The following is a 25,432-nucleotide window of genomic DNA, read 5'->3' as shown; positions in this document are numbered from 1 at the left end:
ATATATAAATTCCCCATTGAACACCGGAAAAATATACTGGATGTTCCATTTAAAATAAAGGAGTAACTTGCTTTTATAAGTGACTAATGTTCCATATTAATTTGATCACACCCTGTATAACTTTTCGAGTCAAATTTTAATTTGGATTAACATACAATGGTCACTGTAATTAAATATCAGGCTATACAAGGTCAACTAAAATTTAGGTAGCTGATGTTATCGCAATTTAAAATTTACTCTTCATTTTCAGAAAATGTGAAATATAAAAATCCTTAGATTTTAGGTATATGCTTCTTTAATAAAACTCTCCTTTATTTTTTTCCTAGAATCCGAAAATCAATTAATATATAGGGTGTTTCATTAGAAAAAACACAACTTTGATGTATAACTTTTTTGGGGGACACCCTGTATAATTCTATATATTTTTATAAAATGTTTTAAGTTAATCTACATATGCTGTCAAAATTTCATTTCGATATATATTACCGTTCTCCTTGGAGCTTCCGCGGCGTATGAGGGGCGCACCGTATGATCGAAAAAAAAACGGCGTCCAGTTGGCTTGGAAATGACGATCGATGACATTTCCCATATAATTTTACATATAAAATGACAGCGATTTTCATTTCATAGCCATCGTAGACGCCGTTTTTATTCGATCATACGGTATTTGTTAAAAATTATTTGTGAAAATAAAATGACACTGGCAAATTAAAAAAATATGGTATTAAACATTTTCATGGGAAAAACTATTTTGTCGGCACGATTGACTTCGCACACAGTTCTTCATAGAATTGTATGCAAAGTATTTGCGGTTGTCGATAAACTCATAAATAGTTGAGAATAGATCTAATTGTTATTCAATGTGTGCGCTCGTTACAATGTAATGATCTGGTCTTCTTGATATCGCTAGGAGCTGACTAGCAATTATAATAAACTGAATTTTTCATGTATAATTAAAATAGTTAAACGTATTTTACACACAACCAAACTTATATGGAATAATTTATTATTTTTCAGATGTATGAAAATTTTGTGTTTTTGATTTAAATTTAAATAATTTAAAAAGCAAAAACAAAAAGAAAATTGATAATTTTAATATTCCTTGTTGCCACCTCTAGCCCTTAGGGAAGCTTCTATCCGCGCTGGCATGCTTCTTATTAAATTATCAATGCTGTCTTGGAGTATGATTTCCCATTCTGCTAATGCTGCATCAATAAGCTGTGCAAGATTTCCTGGATTGTTTCGAAGAGCTCTAACCCTTTTTGAGCTAGTCCTACTAGTGTCCGATAGGGTTTAGATCTGGTGAACATGCAGACCAGTCCAAAACTATGACATTTTCCATTTCAAGACATTCTCTAGTCGCTCTGCTGGTGTGTGGAAATGCACTATCGTACAAGAAGTTAAAATTATCCCCAATTACAGCTCTCTAAAGACTAACGATTTGTTCTAGCACCAAATTAACATATCTCCGACCCGTTAAATTTTGTTGAAGTGGTAACAGTGGAGTTTTTTCTCCCAGTATAATACCTCCCCAGAACATTACAGTTCCTCCTTTATATCTTGGTACAGATTTGGCAGCCTGAAGTCTCGTTCGTCTTCCTGGAGCTCTGAGAACCCGAATTCGATGGTTATCTGATCTTAGGCCAATTCTGGTTTCATCCGAAAAATGAACATTTTGCCAATTCTTAGTTGTCCAGTTTTAATGATGAAGGCATCAATTTAGCCGGTCAATTTTATTTTGCCGAGATAACTGTGGGACCGGTAACTCTCTCCTACTGTAAAACCCTCGAGCACGAAGCCTTTTTCTTATGGTTTCAACTGAAACGTTCACACTTGTAGCTGCCAGAAGTTGTCTTTGTCGCTCTGGATGAGAAACATTGGAATTTATTCTAGCAATTTGGCACACAATGCGGTCTTATTGTTCAGTTGTGACTCTTTGATGACTTTGTTTGGGTCCATCCTTGTGTGTTCCTAATTCCAAGTACCTTGCATATGTTTTCGATACAACACATTGGGTACAGTCTATTATCTATGCTACGTTCCTTTGGAGTGTTCCATTCCTTGCTCGGTGAGAGCAATAATTCTTCCCCTCTGTACATCTGTTAATCCAACTTAAGGCATTTTTTAATTTTTTTTTTTGAATCGAATAATAATTACCGGACAATAGTGATTTTACTGCTTAACACATAATACAAAAGAAAATAAATCGCAGCAGTCGTTTAGTCTTTTATTATCATATTTATTTAAAACAAAATGCCTTATCTTAAGTTGTATACCAATTTTTATTCTTGCAAGAAATTTAGTCAGAAATAAAGAGTGATTCTATATAAGTTTGGTAGTGTGTATATAAAAGGTTAGTGATTGCGGTAAATAAATTTCTATAGAAGCAAGCCGACTAGACTTGAATGAGCACATTTTATTATTTTTACTAAGTACAAATAAATATTTCCAGTTTAAGTTTTATATTAATCTTTCGGAGGTCGCGCTTTATTTGTTACATGAAAGGGGGGGGGGTCGTGCGCCGACTGTGAGTCCGCATGCTAATTTCAAGAGATCTTAAGCGTTGCTTGTGGTGTAAAGACATAAAATAATATGATAATTAAAATAACAATTATTTATTGACTTGCTTCATTACAAATAGCAATGATAAACATAAAATATATAACATAAAACACGCAAAAAACAAATTAATAAATATTATTCAAAAATAATTAGTAATAATGGAAAAATCAATCCGTATAACAGTGATTATAGAATATTTGTGTGTACTCAAAACATACGAAATTTTGACACTGTACAAAGAATAACGAGTTGGTCTGTTTTTCCGCCTATCACAATTCTGTTGTGCCGATCCTCTGGTAATACTGTATTCAGTGCTTTAGAATCTGAAATTTATTTTTCAGTATCAGAATTTATTTTGGGCCCTTGCCTTTCTATAATTCCTAATTCCTAATAATTTCTCGTTCTTCCTTTTCATCGTCATGTTCAGTAGGTAATTTCCTTTGTAGGTATTCGTCCAAACAGTCTTGGCAATTTTTAGTAAAAAAACAATTCTTCTTCATGCAACATGGGTAATAGATTAAATTTACAAGACGAAAAGATCCAGTGGTTCTCAAAATGTAAGCAAAAAATATATATTTTTTAATTTTTAAAGTAAAATATCTCGGTTATTTTGGACTTATTTGAAAAACAGTAAAGAGGAATATATTTATTTTATCGAGATCTACCAGCCCTGAAAATATTTGCCCTTATTTAAGACTCACCCTGTATACAGGGTGTCATTGAAATGGTGTAAAAAAATTGGGGGGTGATAGTACACCTAAAAATAGTAAAAAAAGTTCCTATAAATATAGGGTGGAAAATGCATATTAAGGGATTTACTGGCACTAAAAGGGTGCATTTAAAAAACGGTTGTTTTGAAATTGTAGGCTTAAAAAACGAGATAAAATTTCGAAAAAAACTCCTCTACCATAAATTTTGACCCTAAATCAAATGGTGGTACTGAAAAATTATTTGGAAAAGCGGAAAGGGTAGTTTTTGCAAGTGTGGAGGGTTGTTTGGTGAATAACTTTTTTGAGGTTATTTTTTTGCAACGTGAGTTCATTTTTTGAAAACTACATACTTTTTCCTACAAAAAGGTACTCTTGTTGCACATCGCCCAGAGCGATTGTTTTCGAGAAAATTGAAGGCAAAGAGTTTGCTCTGATGGGTTGCTAACTGGTTAATCAACATAAACTTATGAAAGTTATGACGGTTCAAAAGTAACCAAGTAGTTATCAAACAATTAATTGAAAAATCAAAATTTCATGATTTTTAAAACATTTATTGCTTTGAAAAAAAGAAATAATCCAATTACCAAAATTCCTTATTAAAATAATGCATTCCTTAATTCATTCATAGTAAATGTTCAAAGTGACCACCATTCATTTCAATGCAGACATCTGATCTTCTTCTCCACGATCTGCGTACCCTGTCAAATATCCTTGGTGTTGTCCGAATTTCATTGGAACAGTCACTAATGCGTTGCCGTAGTTGCTCTTCAGTATTAATCGGCACTGAGTAAACCAATTTTTATTAAAACCAAAAAAGTTTATTTCGTTCGATTTTTTTACACCATTTCAATGACACCCTGTATATTCGAGTTTATATTGGAGTCAAAATCCAATAGAGAACGTTCAGCAAAATTTATAAGTAAATTATAATTTTTAGAAATATGAAAATACCGAAGTTATAACTTAACCGACGTGCACCTGAAACTTTCACTAATACCGCTAATACACAACATTTAAGTGGTATTTTTATAAATGGTTTTTAATCTGCTCTTAATTTTGGAAATGTCGTTAAGATCATTAACTTACCTGAGAATTGCGGTAAGGATAATTATCTAAACTGATGTTACGTAATGGAATTAAGTACCAAGTGGCAATCCAGTTGTGTGTTTCAGTTTAACTAACTAGAAACACTCATAGACTTAAAATAAAATATAGACTGAGCATCTCATTCATAAATAGCTGGAACATGCGGTCAGACAATATCTTGTTATTGTTGTGTTATTGTTTTAGGTTATAACGAGTGCGACACGAGCGATAGATAGGTTGTCTCTGTCGTAACGGTCGTTCCCTGACGACTCTGCCGAGAAACACAACACTGTCTTTCGTTTCTCAAGTACACCTGAACTCTCCGTATCATAGCCGGGTAATTTTTATATTTTAATGAAGCTATAATTAAATTAAAAATATATCGTATTTAAACTTTTTTATATTTTATTAAGATTTAGGACAGGTTTTTTAAATAAAAGTTTAGAAAAAACGTCTTAAGAGTCCAAAAAGGATAAAAATAATAAAATACACGTTATAGAAGAAATTTTATAATCGAAATTACGTAATTTTTGAAATTAATAATAAATTATTAATTTTAGTCAAACATTTACAACCCCTAATATTAATCAAAACAGGATCTATTCCACAGATATAATAGAATCGGCGACAGGGAGAGAAAAAAAAATGATTGTTGTAATTTTTTTCTGGTTAAGTGATGTCTTATGTAAATTAGAGAAAACATAAATCTGTTCCATTAAAGCAAGGAAGGTGATAGGAAGTGGATAAAATGAAAACTACATTTATTTAACTCGGTACTGTCTTTATTATACCGGGTGCTTCCCAAAAGTGGCTCAACCCCATAATTTTTTTATATTTTCAAATAAAAAAACAAGATTTAGTATGTTAGTATATGACATAAATTAGGATTGATTGACGCATTCAATTGTTTTTGGTCACTTTCTGTTTCACCGGAAATGACTATAACTTTTAATTTTTAAACGGCACCCTCGGTATATTTCTACTTTATTTGATAGAAAATGACACTCTGAATAGAATGACATATCATATGTCAACTTTTGACACTTTCGCATATGGTTTAATTGTAATTGTAACACGTGGTTCATAACGACAATTTGACTCGAAATACCAAGTGTGTGGTATCAATATATTCATAAAAAAATGCTTTTTCCAAATATGCTAACGAGTCACCCTTGTTCCATTTGAAAAAATTGACATATGTATGATTAAAAATATGATTTGTACATCTTTTAATCGGCCTAGACAAGACACGAAACCCATTAGACGATCAAAACTATTTTTCCAAGGCTCCTTGATTAAAACTTAGTGTTTTTAACAACACCATGGCACCCTGGATTGAAATTTATAATACGATTTGTTTTTAAGCGACAATGTCAAAAGTTGACATATGATATGTCATTCTATTCAGAATTCTATTATCATTTTCTATCGAATAAAGTAGAAATATACCGAGGGTGCCTTTAAAAATCAAAAGATGTAATCATTTCGGTGAAACAGAAAGAGACCAAAAACAATTGAATACGTCAATAAATCCTAATTTATGTCATATACCTACTAACATACAAATCTGTTTTTTTATCTGAAAAAATAAAAAAGTTATAGCGGTGAACCACTTTTGAGACGACCCGGTATATTAAAAAATATTGTCTCATAATGTAATATCATATTAAAATTCTTGTATGTTATTTTAGATTCTGAAGATAATTTTAGAATAAACCGGAATATATTTTTAATAAAAACATTATTAATTATTAACAGGGTTATAATTATGATTTTGTTACAATGTAAGTAAGTAAATAATGTAATATAAGAGAAAAAATTCAGATTTTACATTTTACTAAAATATTATCTAAATAAGCGCCTTTCTACAACAACGCCACTGACTCCCAATGGGTAAATTGAGAGTTGCCTACCGGTCAAAAAGTCGTTTCAAGACTTAAATGGATTATTTATGTCAAATTTCTTGCAAATTTGGCACTGGCGAACCATATTTTATAGTTTTTGAACAGAAAAAGTCAATAAAATAAACACTTAAGGACTACAAGCTAAGAAAATGCGTTAATATAGCCGGGGAGATAGCGGCAACAAAGCTTTACCGCACACGTGCGACACGTTCTACAAGGTAATAAATGAATGAATAGGCTTCCTCGCCTCTAATCGGTGTTGTCATATTGTAAAGAACTTATCCTTATTAAACAGTATCCGACTTATAATCTAGTAGTATAAGGACTATTTAATACATCTATGGAATATTAAAACCTACTTTATTAAACTGTAGTATTAATATCTCAATAAATGTGTATAACAAGAAAAAAAATATTGATAATATTAAAGACGTGACAACATAGGCTGGATGAGGAAGGCTCGGTCGACTGTACCCAGAAGTAAACATGTGTACAAAAAAGGTTGTTTGTCCGCGTTGAAATGTAAATAGTGTAGTCTATATTTTATTTTTAAGTCTATGGAAACACTTATATCATATTTAACACATTCCATTTTATTCTGTAATTAAAAGAAAGATTATAATTATACAGAGTTATCTTAGCGAATAATTATTTAAGGATACTAAATCAAATGGAAAATATTAATATTTTTTTAAAAAATATTAATATTTTCTACTACTATATACAGGGCGGCGCACCCCATTCACCTCGGTTGATTATACGAAAACCGAAAGAAGTAGTAAACGGTATTTTATTTCATTTTTGGATTCTTGGGCATAAAATAAGGCATTTATTATAAGGGTTTAATATGTCTAAAAGCTTTGGTTTTTGAGATATTTACAGATATTTAAATATGCATGCTATAATAAAAAGGTTTGTCAACACCTTGTACATTACTTTTCAGAATTAATTCTGTTGCTGACTTTCAAGCCAGAGAAATAAACTTTACTAAAAAAATTGATTGCTTCCTTAAATCCTTTTAAATGTATACAGGGGTATCAAAAATTGCTGCTCTATTTTAACTATTTATTTTACATAAAAACTTCGGTATTTAAAATGCAACACTGCATGCACATGTATTTTTTTAAATAAGTCGCAGCAGATTTAAATGGTCTTTCAAACTATATTAGGGTTTCCTATACCTATCTGGCTCAGATTTTGAATAAAAAGCGATTTTTCAATAAAACTATAATCAAGATGGCTGGTGTCGCCATGGCAATTTTCTAGTGACACTTAGTAGCTATTTTTAAAATCGACATTAATTTATGGACTTTATTTAAATTTATAAGAGGTTATTTTTATTTAATTTACCTACATTAATATTAATAACTAAGTGTTTATTATTTTATCAAGAAAAATGAAGCAGTATCTGCTGGAGGAAGGAATGTATATGTTACTAGTTATTTTAATTTGTGAGGACAATTGGTCTTGTTAGCCTAAAAGGCTTATGCCCAAAGATATCCAAATAGGAATCTTTCTAATAAGCGTTCCTTTGAAAAACTACTTTCCTATTTCGCAGAGCTGATAGTGTGGTATATGAAAAACCTATTAGACAGAGACATGTCGTTGGAATTAATTTACCTTAATTTGGTTCTTTTATAGAAAATCCAATATATCTGCAAGTCATCGTAATATAAAACAAAGTCACAGTTTTAGTTACATCCTCTGAAACAACTTGACCGATTTTGAAGAAATTTTATATGTATACTAGCGTGTACCAGCGACTTCGTTCGCGTCGAATTAATCATTTGTAATGGTGATGATAAAGCAAAGCAAGAATTTCCATTAACATACAAACTGGATTAAATTTTCTCACATTTATGTCAGCATGAGAAAAAACAATACGGCGATATTATTATATAACTTGGTAATATTTGAGGGATAGTTTCATCTCGTTGGAATTTGACTTTCGAAAAATCCGTTTGCCAAAAATAAGCTTTTTACGTCAACCAGTTTAAGCAGAATCGTGGTTAAGAAATTACCCAACTTTTTGAAACACCCTGTATGATTTTTTAAAAAAATTCAAAATATGTAAAAAAACCAAACCAAATAAATTATGCTTGTCCAAGCGTTTTCCAGAAAGACTAATCGTTTTTTAAATAACAAATATTGTAATATTTGAGGGGCGTTTTCACCCTCTTGGAATTTGAGATTCGAGAAACCCCTCCTTATAGAACCTCTACACCCCACAGTCAATCCGTTTGCCAAAAATCAGCTTTAAACGTCAAGCAGTTTAAGCAGAATCGTGATTACTCAATGGTCATATTTTATGAAACACCCTGTGTAAATTTATAAAAAATCTTAAAATATGTAAAACAACAAAATAAAATATACGTGTTTAAGAGTTTTTCCGAAAAACTCACCGGTTTTTAAATAAAAAATATATTAATATTTGAGGGATAGTTTCACCACCTTAAAATTCGAATTTCAAAAAATCCTTTCTTATCGAACCTCTACACCCTAAAGTCAATTTGTTTTCCAAAAATCAGCTTTTTACGCCAAGTGCTTTAAGCAGGATCGTGATTAATCAATGACCAGATTTTTCGAAACACCCTGTATACATTTTTAAAAAATCTTAAAATATGTAAAAAAACAAAATAAAATATACGTGTTTAAGCGTTTTTTTTCGGAAACTTGACCGTTATTTAAATAAAAAATATTGTAATATTTGAGGGATGGTTTCACCCTCTTGGAACTGGAATTTCGAAAAATCCCTTCTTATCGAACCTCTACACCCTAGAATCAACCTGTATGCCAAAATTGAGCTTCTTACGTTGAGTGGTTTGAGCAGGATCGTGATTAATCAGTATGTCAGTCATCTAAGGATTTTATATATTGGTATAGATTCAGTATGTCTGAGAATAGGTTGTTATCTATTTTTATACCCCTAACTGATAAGGGCGGTACACCCCAAATTCTCTTTTTTTATTTTTTGGACAAAATTTATCTATTTATTTTTTTTTATAATGTGGCATTAAAAAATACATACAACCCTAAATTTTCTACCATCAACTCCTATTTTTTAATAGCGTTATTAGTGATTCAATAATTTTCAACCCCTGTGAATAAAAATTACTGTAAAAAAATGACGATATAACAAGAATTAAACAAAACGGAAAACAAAAAAGATATTTCTCTGCTAGAGCGTAGCGTTAGAGAAGAGTTTTTCAATTAAAAAAGTTATATTTCCTAGTTAGCCTTGTCATTTAATTAAATAAAAGATAGTTTCACATCAGTATGTACATATAGTTACATATTTTAACGAATCTACTGAGAATCAACGATACTAGTCAAGGTTGTACAATTTAAGAAAATACATATGCATTACTGATTGATCTGATCGGAATACTAAAGTTTGACGAAAAAAAACTTGTTCATTTCTAAATTCAATAAAACAATTGTAGATATTTAAATCACTTTTAGTATTTCGCAGCATTCCCACAGTAAGTTGTTAAAAATTGACAAAAAACTACAGTGATTATTTTGAGTTTTCTTTATAAGCAATATATATTTCTTTTACAGATGCGATACTATTTGACTGTGTTAACTATTGTCTTAAAGCTTGCCATATGCAATTGTGAAAATTTTGTTCCTGACTACAAATTAGCTTTAAAGTATTCAGTACTGTTTTTCGAAGCACAAAAATCTGGAAAGTTGCCTTCTAACAATAGGATACCATGGAGGGGAGATTCGGGTTTAAACGATAGTGGTGATAATGGAGAAGACTTATCTGGAGGATATTATGATGGTAAATTATTAATATACATTTAAAATTTGTAAATGTTACTGTAAATGTCAGAAATGCGGTAAAACCTAGGATAAGCGCGCTAAACCAAGGATTTACCAAAAACATGTGCTAAAAGCCCGAAAACTATATATTTTGCTTCCATTTCGGACTTTTACCGGAACCAAACAGTAAATCTTAGGATTTACCACATCGCATTGGTAAAAGTACGAATAAGCAAGTGGTAGTAAAAACTAGTGTTGCACAAGACAAGAATTCTTGTCTTGAAAATCAATTTCTTGTCTTGTCTTGAAATGCAAGACAAGAAATTTTCAGTCTTGTTTTGCAGATTTCTTGAATGGCAAAGTCTTGTCTTGTCTTGCAAGACTCTTGAAATTTCTTGTCTTGAAAAATTTTACATTCTAACAGAAAGGTAATATGTAATATTTCTATATTTTATTTCATAGAAAGCGTCGTATACAAAATGTAACACAAAAAAAGAACAACGATGCTAATTTTAGCAAAAAAAATCTTAACGGACCGCAAAAGAACTCGCCCCCCGTTTGACGAAACAGGAGCCGTTACCAAATAAAAGCTGAATAAGAATAGAAGAATAAGTAAGGTTAAGTTCGATTTATGGGTTTTGCCAAAACCTAAAACCGTTTTGGGTTATTATATCGATTTTTTTTGTACACCGGCTACTTCTGTTCCTGCAGAAAGGCTCTTTTCGATAGCAGCACTGGCAATAAGGAAACACAGAAACCGGCTAAATTCTTTCTCTTTGTTTGAATTGCTCGATGGATGAATTTCCATAAGTTTATTTTTTAGTTCTAGTTGTTAATTCTTGTAAGTTTATTATGTTCTACGTTTGTTACTTTTATTTTTTATGGTATTTATTTTTTTTATTATGGAAGATTGATTGGAAAAGTTTGGACACAGGGTGTACGGAAAGGGCATGCTAGAGTGTACTATTTGCGTTATGTGATACTACTTTTTGTTCGCGGAGCTATTTCGTACATGAAAAGTAGTACCAAATAGCGCATATAGCATGCTCCACGAACCCACCATTAGTTTCAACTAGGTACCGTTAGTTTTTTTTATATCATTATACCAATATAATTTTGTGTATAATACCAATTACCAATATACGGTTTGTTGCCTCAACTTTATTTTATTTCATTCTCAACTTTAAAACACTGGCTATGATAGAAAAAAAAAGAACACTGGTCAATATTAATGCCGGGTTTATACAACATTTACAAGTCGTAATCATAACCACAGTCTTAATCATCGTCATAATCACAACGCAATTTTAATGTGCGTTTATAGAATATTTTCATAATCAAAATTTTTATATCAGCGAAGTTGGGTAATATAATTAAAGGCTAAGTTCATGGTAGATGTCAACAGGTTTATAAGAAGAGGATAGTTTAACTTTTATGATTATGACTATGATTGTGATTACGACTATGTAAACGTTGTATAAACCCGGCATAACTTGCGCAAAGACCTAATAATCACTTAAAAAAAGTATCATTTCTAACTTTGAAACAAAATTTTTTTAACTAAATCTTGAATTCAAGATATCTTGCAAGGCTCTTGAAATTTCTTATATATTATATATTTTAAAGTCTTTTTTTGAAAGTCTTGTCTTGAATTTCTTGCAAGACTTTTTCAAGACTCTTGTGCAACACTAGTAAAAACCAACCAACCCCACCAAATAACCACCTAACCAATGCATTAACAACCCCCAAATAACCAAACTAACCAATGCATTAACACCCTCCAAATAACCAGGCTAACCAATGCATTAACACCCTCCAAATAACCAGGCTAACCTAATCAGTTAATGCTTTTGGTAAATCCTAGATTTAGCGCGCTTATCCTAGGTTTTACCCCATTTCGCACATTTACAGTGACATAAATCAAAATAAATATTTGTATTTTACAGGTCCAGATTTTGTTAAGTTTAGTTTTCCACTTGCCTATTCAATTACTGTTTTATCCTGGGGTGTGATTTTATATCCTGACGTTTATAAGTCGATAGGTATGTAATATTTTGTACTATTTTTTTTTAATTTGTTATACCGTGTGGTGCATCGGAACACGGGGCATAGGAAATTTCATGGGCATTTAAATATTATTTGCAAATTTATAATACGGCCCAGGGAAAGCTACAATATGATCTGTGAATATGATTTAGTTATAGACATATTTAGTTATTATAAAATTCGATATCACATATTGTTTACAAGAATTTGTGTGGTTTGGAAAAGCTGATTTTTTTCTAAATGTTTTTGACATACAGTATGATCGAAAAAAAAAACGGCGTCAGCAAGGGCTATGAAATGATGATCATCGTCATTTTATATGTTAAATTATATGGAAAATTTCATCGATGTTCATTTTTAATAGACCTGTTCGGTGTTGAGTTTTAAACACCGGTGTTTGGTGTTGATGACCACCGGTGTTTCAGTCGGTGTACCGGTGTCAACACTGACACCGTTGTTTATTACAGCACCGGTGTTCATCTACAACACCCGTGTTTATCTCAACACCGGCATCGCGATGAACACCGGTGTTGAGATCAACACTTGTGGCAGTGTCGATGTCTATGGTCCCGTTTGTTTGTTTCTTTAGATTTTTTTATTGCAATATTTTTTACTTTATTTTGCAAAAAGAAACAGCTACGAATTTTTGTTTTCTTATGTTTTGTTTTTTGTTTGTTTTTGATTAAACAATTTTTTACTTTATGTCGGTGTCGATACCGGATAGGCCATATTTGGCCACCAGCGTCAGCCCAACACCGGTGTTATAAAATATCTTCTAACTGTTCAATTACTTCACATTAGAGACCTCTGTACAAAATTTTATGCTGCTAGAACAGACTTTATTTTTTTTTGTCTACAACATATTCACCTCATTTCACCCCCTTAGAGGGCGAATTTACAAAAATCGCCCCTTGGTACTCAATTACGAATTCACTATGATAATGGAGGGAGATAAACCTTCTAAAGATTTTGTGTTTGTTAGGCAAATTTGTTTAATATAAAGAGTAAAAAGCCACTAACAAGCTGGTTTCTGGTTGGTTGGCATTATATTTTTTTACATTTTACATTAAATAAGTATTATAACAAGAGAATATATTTAAATAAATCTTTAGTAAAAACTTAAATGCAAAATTTAGCCAAAAAGTTAGGTTAGGTTAGGTTAGGTTGCTGGGGTTTAGTATCATGTTTCATCCCTCACTCGGAGGCCTTGGGCCCATTGCGAACCCCTGTTATTGTTGTACCAAACCTTCCTCTCATTCTTTCTTTGCGTTAAAGCACTTCCAGCTCTTCGCAAAGTTCTCGATGTTGCTGATGTTGGCTTCTGCTGCTTCCTCTAAAAAACCTTGCCCTAAAGTTTTAAAGCGTCGGTATTTCATTGCCGGACAGTGGCACAGCAGGTGCTCTATGGTTTCTTCTTGCTCTCCGCATTCTCTGCAGTAGTCGTCGTTGGAAATTTTCCATCTCACGAGTTTTACCCCCGTAAGACAGTTTCTAGTGACGACACCTACAATTATGCGTACTAGGTTCTTTTTGTGTTCAAGTAGTTGTTTTGTCTTTTTGCTATTTACCAGTGGCCATAGACCGAGCTGTGGCGCAGTCCTCACGGTGTTGCCACGTTACCAAACCAAACCAAAGCCAAAAAGTTAAATAACGCATTTTAATTTTAGGGGAATACGAATCAGTATTAGATATTATAAAGCATGGTACAGATTACTTTATGAAATGCCATGTATCACCCAACGAGCTCTATGGTCAAGTTGGCGATTTCAAAACGGACCACAAATATTGGGGAAGACCTGAAGAAATGAATATAAGTCGTCCAGCATATAAAATTAATGAAACTAACCCAGGTAAAAGTTAAATTTAAATTTAGATTTTGATATTGTATTACATATTTATATATACAGCATTGATTACACTAAAAATAAATTATAATAGCATCCTGAGAGTATTCAATGTTTTGCATTATTTAATGTAGGTATATTCTTCTGATTGATTTCCATTGCGGTGATGTCAGCTTCAAATTTAACTTAAAATTAAGCTTAAAATTAAAAGTGGTAATAAAATTAAGTAGTGGTTAGGAAACAAGACATATTAAGAGAAATCATTATGGAATTAATACAAAACAAAATTAAGGAATGATTAAAGTTTGTATGAATTTTCAACAAACTGTTTTCTTTCATTATGTACTCTTCAATATGTTGTGATTTTATCCCATTTATTGCACGTCAACACATATTCTTCATTTGTTTCTATGACATGTTATGTGTTATCACATGGTATATATGTAAAAGTCAATGACTAAAGAATCCAAGGACAAATTACACCCGAGAGCAAATTGTGCCGATGTTACCAAACAGTGCCGTGGCACATATTTTTCTTAACCTAGCTGTTTGAAGCAATATTTATATTTTTTGGTAATTGTTTTGACTACGCCTGATTCATTTAGGTTTAGATTTAGGTTTAGTTTTCTCTTTTTGTATTTTTTTTCTTGGTTTTTGTAAATTTGATATTTAATGTTTAGTAACAACCTATTGTTTAGATTGTATTTCCTGTAAGTGGGCTCTAATTGCCTGTTGGAAATAAAGGCTATTATTATTATTATTATTATTATTAACAAAAGGTACAAAACTAGTATCGAGACGTATAGCACATATCAAGTACATATAGATGTTAATTGAAATTGAAGAATAATTATCGAATTCATAAAGAAAACTCTAAAAAGTTGGAGTGAAACATTTACCTATGAAAGGTAACTCCTGGCTCTTTCTTATCGCTGCTGCTTTTACACTTGAAAGCTGAACAAGTAATCACCATTGTAATAAAGTTTATACAAAGTGCATTACACACAAACTATTAAAAATCGCTAAAATTGTCGTTGGTGACCAAATGATGACTCATTGTTTGCCATCAAAAGAATGGCCTCTAAGGTCACAAATTCTGCTGCAGCCCGTATATGGGCGTTACATGTCCTTATATTCTTTAGTCATTGGTAAAAGTAAATACAGTTATTAGACTTAACCCTTGATGTCAACTTTTATAATTCTAATCCGTACTATATAATTAATTTAACTGTTTACCCTTTTGTAACTAGAGTCTGAAGGTTTTCTTTTTGTAGGTACTGATCTAGCTGCAGAAGTTTCAGCTGCTCTGTCATCCGCTAGTATAGTTTTTGAAAACATTAACAAGACGTACACTGAAGAACTGCTAAATCACTCAATAAATATGTACAATTTTGCGAAGGATTACAGAGGTCTTTCGAAGGATGCTGTTCCTGGAGCAAAGCAATTTTACTATGAGTAAGATTTAAACTTATATTTATCTAAAAATAAAATGTAAATATATACAGGGTGGCGCTCCTCATTCGCCTCGGTTGATTATACGAAAACGGAAAGATGTAGAAACAAATTATTTTTTGAGTATATGTGGAGAGGCAATGCATTTTAATTCTGATAATAGTGACTAACTGTCACTAGAAAATTGATATGGCGGTACCAGCCATCTTCATTCCCATTTTATTTAAAAATCGCTTTTTATTCAAAATCTGAGATAGATAGGTATAGGAAACCCTATTATAGTTTGAAAGAGCATTAAAATCTGCTTCGATTTATTTAAAAAAATACAGGGTATTGCATTTGAAATAACAAAGTTTTTATGTAAAATAAATCCTTAAAATAGATCACCAATTTTTGGTGCCCCTGTATAAATTTAAGGAAGAAATAGCATTTTTCAGTAAAGTTTATTTCTTCACCTTTAAACTCAACACAAGAATTAACTCTGAAAAGTAATGTACAGGGTGTTAATAATCAATTCTTTTGTAGCATGCATATTTAAATATTTTTAAATATCCCAAAAACCAAAGACGTTAAACATATTTAACCCTTATAATAAATGCCTTTTTTGGGCCCAAGAATCCAAAAAATGAAATAAAATACCGGGTGTTCCATAAGAAAAAATATAACTTTGGTATGGATCTTAGTTCTGAGACACCCTGTATATTTCAAAATAATTTTAAATTGTGCACATTTCCTCCCCACATATACCCATAAAATATTTTGTTTCTACATCTTTCCGTTTTCGTATAATCAACCGAGGCGAATGAGGTGCGCCACCCTGTATAAACATAATCATCATCATTTTCAGCTTATGCAACCATTTCCAATTATGGAGTAGCCTCCCTCACATATTTAGATACTCCTTTTGTAGTTGGGCCCATTGTTGTCTATTGTTGGCTATGCGGACCCAATTTATCCTTGCTAATTTTCTATATAATATTCTGGTCCCATTTTACGTTTGGTCTTCTTCTAGGTCCCTTAATTTATCGTGGGTACTATGCTGTATTACAAGATCACCGTACAAACATTTCAATACTCGAACAACTGAATATCGAATCCAGACTATCGATATCAATAAATCAATCATACTTAAGATACTTTGGCCACATATCCAGGAACACCTAGAAAAACTAATTGTTGAGGGGAACGTGAACGGGAAACGTCCTAGAGGGAGATCTCCAAACCGTTGGGTGGACCAAATGAAGACGATAATAGGTTATAGTCTGCAGGAGGCCAGTACTGCTGCGCAAGACAGAACAACATGGAGAGACACAATAAATGCGATATCATAATGTCACCATACTCTTATAGAGTAATAGGAAGGAGGAGGACTATGCTGTAATTTTTGTGGCTCACCTGTTGACCGTCGTTCTTGCCAGGTTTTCTGCTCATTGCCACTTGAGGGATTCTGTGGATGACATCTATTACCTGGGTCTTTTGTTGTATCCACTCTATTCTTTTACGGCCTTTCTTGATTATTCCCAGCATATTTCGTTCCATTGAGCGTTGTGTGACCCGCAGTTTCCTTATAATGACCGTTTTAAGTGTCCAGGTTAGGTTGTGCATATGCATAGGTCATGACTGGTAGTACATATTGGTTAAATGTTTTCCTCTTTAAATAGAGTGGCATTCTAGATTTGAATATGATTGAGTTTCTTCCATAAGTACTCCATGCTAACTTAATTCTTCTGTTGATTTCTGGTAATAGAGACCCCCAGCTGTGTATTAGTTGTCCCAAAGTATATATTCTTCTACTATTTCCAGTGTTGCGTTATTTATCAGAATGTCTTTTCTGTCTATCAGTTTGTACATTACTTTAGTTTTTGCTAAATTCATTATGAGACCTACTTTATTGCTGACTGTATTTACTTCATTAATTTGTGCTTGTAGTTCTTTAAGGCATTTGGGACTATGTCATCAGCAAATCTTAAGATGGTTATAAGATATTCTCCATCTATTTTTATTCCTTTGTTGGTCCAGTTCAGTTGACGGAAGATTTCTTCTAGTATTGCTGTAAACAGCTTTGGGGATATCGCGTCTCCTTGTCTTACACTACTCTACTGGCAGTTGGGAAATCTGGGACTCTGGGGTTGTTTGATATATTATTATAATATACTCTTGCTTTGGCTTCTTTAAAAATAAACAAAATACTCATAAATAGTTGTTTCTAAGTGTTATTAATATGAAAACTAATTCTAACAATATATTTTTGTAGTTCCTCCTTTTTTTTTAAAAAAAACCGTTTTTTTAACTTATTATTAGATATAGGATTTATTAAAATATTATACTCAGTTTATTTTTTTTTATTATTGCAGAATATATTTTTATGGTGATAATCTAATATGGTCTGCCCTATGGTTATATAGAGCCACAAATAATACACAATACATACGAGATGCTGAGCTGTGGTACTATGATTATGGACTCCAGAATTTGACATCCCATTATTTTTATTTCAACGATCATACACTTGGCATCAGAGTGGGTATATAGATTTTGAAAAAACGCAAACTTTTATAGAACACTTATAATATAAAATTGTTGCAGTGTAGAACTTTGTTATCGTAATACCAAAGATACTCTAATTTAAATTGTTAATTGTTAGCTATTATTATGTTGATTCGTTGTTCAAACCAAACCAAATTACCAAATAACTTGAGATTGTAAACAATAAAGTAAAGTGATTGATTATGTTATAAAATAGTGATTAATTTTGTTTGATTAAATAAGTAATTATTCAAAATTATTTCTATTATAAATTGAGTAACCATAAGACCCACGTTGTGTGAATTATTTCAAAGTACTCTATAAATACCATTGATGTTACAACTTACATGCCGCTCTCATATTATTATAATTACTCAGTATATGATAATATGTTATATATTTATCTAAATTATATATTTCACAATAACTACACATGTATTGTTATAAGATTTAAAATTTTATTAATATAACATCTTTTATTATTGATTTTATTTATATTATAAATTTATAATATAATATATTTTAATTATAATTTAATTCATTTTAATTTATAATATAATTTATTTATATATAATATATTATTATACAGGGTGGCTGATTTGTAAGGCAACGGTTGATTATTAGGTAAAATATAAGAGGTACCGCAAAAAGCTAAATATAAAAGTTATATGGTTATTAAATATCTATTAACGGGTAATAAATTTAAGTATACAGGGTCGGTCGTCAAGTCCTGGCACATCAAAGTTTCATTTTTAATTTATATTCATAGGTACATAATCATAATACACAAAATGTATGCAAATTCAACTATTTCCGAATTATGAAGTTTTAATTTTGAAATGTTAAACAAAAATTTTGTAATTTCCAAATACAATCTCATTTTATACATCTATAAATGCTAACTTGAGAACTGATGTCAAATATTATTAAGTATCACAGTTTCCGCAGAATGGCGAACACATCGAAATTAATTAGATCGAATTGATTAAGTGATATTTTCAAAAGTCAATAACTCGGAAACCGTTGGTTTGAGGTACATTGTGTGTATTTCGATTTTTGCTTAGAATTGAAGGAGGAACCGATATATGCAATAATATACAAGGGATTCCGTTTAAAAAATGTAACTTTGATCGGCCACGACTTTATGAATGACCCTGTATACTTAAATTTATAACCCGCTAATAGGTATTTAAAAACCCCAGAACTTTTATATTTAACTTTTTTTGCCTCTTATATTTTACCTAATAATTGAGCGATCCCTTACATATCAGCAACCCTGTATATTTTTTATTTGTTTTTTTTTATTTTTATTTATTTAAATATTTGTCCCTGTTTGCTAAATATTTCATACTTTTTTAATTTTTTTTAGCTTTTGCTACGAGAGATTACAAATGATGAATCCTATTTGAAGGCAGTTACGGATTTTTGCGACTATTCAATAGATATCGGTTTGCGAACACCGAAAGGACTGATTTTTAAAAAGAAATACGGTGTCCTTCCTTTAGCTGCAACCACATCCCTTATATGCCTTGAAGTAAGAAATACAATGCCAAATTTTTTTCTGAGTACTAGCTTTTAAGAAACCTCTGTACAAAATATCACACACCTAGAACTAATTTTAAAAAATGTCAAATACAAAATTTCTCCTCCACTTTCATCCCCTTAGGACAACAATTTCTGAAAATCGCTACTAAGTGTTTAATTACGCTACTTAAGGGATCTTTGTGCAAAAGTTAGAACTAGGACAGGTTGTTTTATACTACATTTACCTTATACAGGTTGTTAACTGGAGAGTTACTTATAGAGGAACAGAATGGCAACACTGCCTATTGAGAACGCATGCACTTATAGGGTTTTCTGCCGACCCGTCCCGTCGCATCGTCTATCGACGAGCGGGCCGAAGTTGCCATATTTCAACCATAAAGCTCTTGCCGCGAGTAATAAACAAATTAACAACCTTTATAAAGTCACCCCCTTAAAGGTCTCCTAAAGAATTTCTCAAAACCGCCCTTTGTGAATTTCCAAAAATTGCTTCATAGAGCTTCATCGCTTCATTATGTCATGTCACATAAGGAACGCCTACCCGGAATTTCATATTTCTAAAATCAATTTTAACAAATTTTGTTTAGATTTTCAACCCTTATTTCACTCTCTTGAGGGATGCATATCTAAACAACTGTATATACATTGCCATAGATTAAATATACCAAATGCGATACAGCACGCCGCGCCGCAAACAACCAGTGGTCTCTTATTTAACGTTTTTTGTCAATTGTTCTATTTATTATTATAATTTGTCTCTTACGGAAATCCTACGGAGATTTGCTGTATATGCATTTGCTATATTTAATTTAAGAAAAATATGTACTTAAGCTTAATTAAGAACCTCGAAATTAGTGGTTTTTATTAGTATAGTTATAATATATTATTATTAATTAGTAATACAATAGTTATATAATTTATCTCAGGGGCGGATATAGAAATTTATTTTAGGGGGGGGGCCAAATAAAAAATAATGCCAAATATGCCTTTTAGGGTGCCATTTTTAACCCAAAAGCCTAATATTTAACCTAATTCACAGATTTTACGGGGGGCCAGGGCCCCATGGCACCCCCCCCCCTGTATCCGCCACTGATTTATCTTCTTCTTTTATATATTTGAGATCTTTCGATCTGTTAATTTTAAGGTTGCCTCTGTTTGGGAGATGGACTGTCAACTGTCTTTCTATCTTTTTGGAGGTGTTCCCGGTTGTCTCTTACCCAAGGTTATTAAAAGGTAAGGTTGTCTTGTAACTTTTGGACCAATAGAAGCGAAGCGGAATACTGTGACGTAGACAGAACGTATAAAATCATAGATAAACAGAATAAATAATAGAATGCAATGGATAAAGAGACATAAATGGGCAATGTAATAAAGAAAAGAAACATCAAACAACTAAAAACTATGGACGCCATACACCATATACACAATGAATATCGATTCGGAAATGCACCGTCGGACTGTCGGCAGTTTTTATCCCTTTATCTATGAGCGGTAGCATCCCTGTGACGTAGTAGATGACGTTTCCAATAATGGCGGATCGAGTTACGAGACAACCTTATCTTTTAATAACCTTGTCTCTTACCGTGGTAGCCTGTTTTCTTCCATGAGTTTTCTTCTTCCGTGTGCGAACCATTATCTTTTTCTTTGCCTACCCCATCTCACTACGTCCTGTATTCCACATTGTTGTCAGATATTTCTGTTTCTAATTCTGTCTCTTCTAGTCTTCTCCATTATGGTTCTTAGGTTCTTCATTTCAGCGACTCTCAACATGCTTTTGATCTTGTTTGTTTCCTCTCGGATTTCTATGCCATATGTCATTATTGGTCTGATGCAGGTCTTATAAATTTTAATTTTGCTGTCTTAGAATCGTAGCTGTCTAGTATAGAATTTATGTTATCTACTTTAGAGTAGGTAAATTGAAAATAGTTTCAATATCAGCATTCAGAACGTCAAAATTAGTGGTATTAATTTTCAATCAGTAGAAAAAGTTAACAAACATTTAACTTTTTCCACTAATTATAATTTCAAATTTGCGAGTAATGTCATTTTGGCCTTTGATTGCGATATGTAGGGTTTCCATAAAGGCTTTTAGAAATTCCGGACAAGTGAAGAGAAATCTGGACAAAATCCGGACAGATGAACTCTGAAATCCGGGGAAAATCCGAAAGTCGCAGAAAATAACTATAAATTTATAAAAAAAATGTTTACAAAGTATAGAAATGGATACTTTCGAATATGCGTCGCTTAAGTAGAGCTATAGCATCGTAGAGACTAAAATATTCAACAAAGAAACTGAGAAACTAATCCAATTATAACTGTAAAATATTTTACTAAGTTAAAGAGATTTAACTTAAGAGATATTGTGGTTAGAAATTAGAAATAAAAAGTTTATTGTTACAATGGCGGCTGATTTAAAAAAGTAAATATCAAAATTATGTGAAAAACATTAACCTTAAATATGTCTAAATGAAATGGAGGCGTTGAATTGTTTATAAATGTTTTAAAATTCTTATTTAAGAAGTATATAGACAAAATCGGTCAACAATTGGCGATCGGTCACTAATTGGCTACTTACCTTAAAGTATAATTGAAACTTGACTCCACTAATTTATTCTACTAATTTCGAGGTTCTGAATGAAACTTTTATATAAAGTAAATATTTCCTTAAATATTTTATTTAAATTACAGGCATCTAAATACGAAAATGGTTCCTTTAAAAAATACATGGAATTCGCGAAAAGTCAGGTTGATTATATGCTTGGATCAACTGGACGTAGTTATGTTGTGGGATACGGAGAAAATTATCCTAAAAAACCATATCATGTGGCAAGGTAACTAATGAAACTAAAAGTATTTCTCAGACTTCCATAGTGTCATTATTTATTTTAACTTACACAACCTTTCGGTCAGATGTATCACTGGTCGTTTTCAAGTGTAAACATTACTCTAAAAGCTGTAAAGTAATGCGAATCATCGACATTTTGAGAAAAATGCATTGTTTATAAAAACGTTTGTTTGTTCTAAAATGGTTAATTACGTTTATACTTTTCCAAATTTCCAGTTTTGGAGAAAATAAAAGTCGAAAAGTTGAAAATATGGTTCAATTTTATTCGAGTCCTAAAAATCATAAAATAATTAACTAGAAAGAAGTGTCAATTCTGTGTTAAATCGTGGAAACACGATACGCCACCGAAAGCCTTCGTTGTCGTCTGGAGAACTAATTTTCCAATTGACAGGTTGACATGATGGCTTCATTTTTATTTCCGTTTCCGGTTATTCAATGGCGGGCCTTCTTTCAGTTTAAATGTATTTTGTATTTTTTCTTATCATAAATAAAACAAAATAAAAATTTATTTAGCAAAATAAAAACACTAAATCACCACAATACACCAAAACACTTTTACTTTTACACTGGACGCGCGTTTCGCTAACCATGTTAGCATCATCAGCAGATGATTATAAACTGTCAATTTATAATCATCTGCTGTCAGTTTTCATTTTGCTGTGTAACACCATAGACAATATAACACCAAAGGTTCCAACCCTCAACTGTAACAAACATATTTATTTGAAATATGAGACAATGTGACTAAATAAATTAAAAAATAAAGAATTGAATAATTTATATATCAATTACTTAATTATATGCAGTTTTAACGTAAATTCGTAAGGTATAAGCATGACTTACAGTATTTTGTAAATAAATACACGTATTCACAGACTTCAGGGACAGAAAACGTGGGCAGGAACATGAAAACGGGATCCTTATACAAAAACCTGAAAACACAAAAATAATTTTTTTTTATACTAAAATTAACAATGTAAAAATATCAATGGGTATAAAATATAAATATACTATTTAAAAAAAGCGTCCATTATTCCCAAAGAGACCTGGTTTATAAATCCAAAAGAAGCAATAAGAGACTTTTAGTCGGATAACAATCAGATTGTATCAGTTAGATTTATTGTATTATTGACAATAAATCGCACATACTGGAGATAACTAATGTTGGCTATAGTTAAAAGTGATCTTACCTTGCTGTGAACTGTTTCCATTTTCAAAAAAAATCGCCGATCATAAACATAGAACAAAATTTTCATGCATCTAAAAAATATAGAAAGAGTGTTTATTTACTAACTATTTTTAATATACATGGGACATACCTCGTACTGCAGAAACGGCTTTTTCTCCAGGATTTTTCCTGTAATATATTTTATATGCTTTATTACCTTTATATTTATAAATTTCAGCCGAAATATCAAATTGAATTTACAAAACAAAACTAAACGGAGAGAATTACAATGGCGATGGCGTCGAAATTTGTTCTGGAACAAATCTGTCAATTCTAAACATGAGTAAGTAGATCGCCTTACTTACTCTGTCTAAACTGTGAAGTTAGACAATAGTTAGACAGAAACATTGCTTGACTTGACCTTGACCTTGACTAATGACTTTCCAATTCTCCTATTTCACCCCCCTGCTAAAAATCAAAAGTAAATAACTGTAAATAAATGTTGTGCTTCTTTAACATTTCAAAACAACAAAAAACATGACGTTAATTAAAATTAAAAATTAAAGAATTAAAATGAAATTATAGTACCACAGAAACGATTTTTGATTTTCAGGACTTCTAGGAAAAATTTCAACTATATTTTCTTGTTTTTTTTTTTAATTTTCTCTAAAACAGTATAGATATAAAACTATATTTGAAAAGGTATAATGGGATTGATTGGCCATTCTAGAATAAGCAAAATTTTTTTATGTAAAATGCATTTTTCTCAAAATGTATAAAATAAAAAAATACTAGAAAGTGTTTTCTGTTTAGTACATATTATATCTTAATCTTTATCTTTAAAGTTGTTAAAGAATATACAGTGTGAGTCTTAAATAAGTGCAAATATTTTTAGGGGTAGTATATTTCGAACTCGAAATGAAAATTCGGAGTTTTTTGAAAAAATTTTCGGAATTTTTTTTAGTTGTCACAAAACATAATTTCTTGATAATATGGTAACAGCGGTAGTAGATTAAATTTACAAGAAAGAAAACCCAGAAAAGATCCAGTGGTTCTTAAAATTTTACCAAAAAAAATATTTTTTTATAAATTTTCAAAGTAAAATAACTCGATTTTGGACTTATTTGAAAAAACGATAAAGAGAAAATATGTTTCTTTTATCCTAATCTACCAGCCTTAAAATATTTGCACTTATTTAAGACTCCCCCTGTATAGGTTATAACTCATATATTTAAAGGAAACCTATTTTCTAATTATTTCCTTGTTATTTTAGTTCCTGCCCTGAATTGCCTGCTCCTTGTGGATGGGAACAATACTATTCAATTGATTCAAATCCGCAAACCGTATACGGTGCCCTGGTGAGTGGGCCCAATATAACCGACGATTATTTTGATTTAAGAGAGGATAGTTACTTCGAATATAACGTTGTTAGCTTAGATGCAAATGCCGGCTTTCAGACTGTTCTAGCTGCATTAATTCATTTAGAAGAACAATATCAAAGAATTGAAGAAGAAACTTTACAAGTACAGCCACTCAACATCACTCATCTCACATGATTAATCATAGATTTATAATGATTAATTAGTAATAGATTATATTTGTATATTTTGTTAAAATAAAGTTTTATTAAGGCATCCTATCTATTGAATTTGGTTTAATATTATTGTTAAATTTAATTACATATACAGGTTCACCACGTACGACACGGAGTATTGTAACTAAACGATTAGATTTTTACAAATATTAAGTTTTGGGTTCGTTGAAGGACTATTAGAGCTACAATTTAAAAATAGAGTGTCCATATATAGAGTGTCCCAAATAAGTAAAAATGATCATAGTTGTATTTTTTAAAAAGAAACACCCTGTATATTATTCTATATTTAGATTCTACGATTGAAATAAAGGTAAATTTCATTGAGGTTTATCACACTTAAACCTTACCGTCTTTGAAATATTTTCAATTTTATGAAATTGCAGTA

General features: G+C 31.4%; 1 protein-coding gene across 2 annotated transcripts in view; it reads left to right on the top strand.

The window, feature by feature from the left end:
* The window catches only part of LOC115876022 (endoglucanase 1-like), a 29,306-nt gene extending 4,218 nt beyond the window's left edge, over nucleotides 1-25,088 (top strand). The window contains exons 1-9 of one of the 2 annotated variants that reach the window (XM_030891691.1): nucleotides 9,677-9,744; nucleotides 9,824-10,049; nucleotides 11,977-12,072; nucleotides 13,744-13,926; nucleotides 15,195-15,375; nucleotides 17,727-17,892; nucleotides 19,268-19,432; nucleotides 22,129-22,271; nucleotides 24,727-25,088. In XM_030891691.1, coding sequence (XP_030747551.1) covers nucleotides 9,824-10,049; nucleotides 11,977-12,072; nucleotides 13,744-13,926; nucleotides 15,195-15,375; nucleotides 17,727-17,892; nucleotides 19,268-19,432; nucleotides 22,129-22,271; nucleotides 24,727-25,009 — 1,443 coding nt within the window. In that variant the 5' untranslated portion in view covers nucleotides 9,677-9,744 and the 3' untranslated portion in view covers nucleotides 25,010-25,088. Of the gene's footprint in view, nucleotides 1-9,676; nucleotides 9,745-9,823; nucleotides 10,050-11,976; nucleotides 12,073-13,743; nucleotides 13,927-15,194; nucleotides 15,376-17,726; nucleotides 17,893-19,267; nucleotides 19,433-22,128; nucleotides 22,272-24,726 lie in introns of those variants that run through there. The other variant, XM_030891688.1, reaches the window with a different exon arrangement.
* Nucleotides 25,089-25,432: the final 344 nt, after the last annotated feature.

The sequence above is a fragment of the Sitophilus oryzae genome, unplaced genomic scaffold (assembly GCF_002938485.1).
Source record: "Sitophilus oryzae breed Bouriz unplaced genomic scaffold, Soryzae_2.0 scaffold_1396_pilon_pilon, whole genome shotgun sequence".
Taxonomy (NCBI): Eukaryota; Metazoa; Arthropoda; class Insecta; order Coleoptera; family Curculionidae; genus Sitophilus; species Sitophilus oryzae.
Note: the sequence above shows the minus strand (reverse complement) of the source record. Positions and strands in the feature narration are given on the sequence as shown.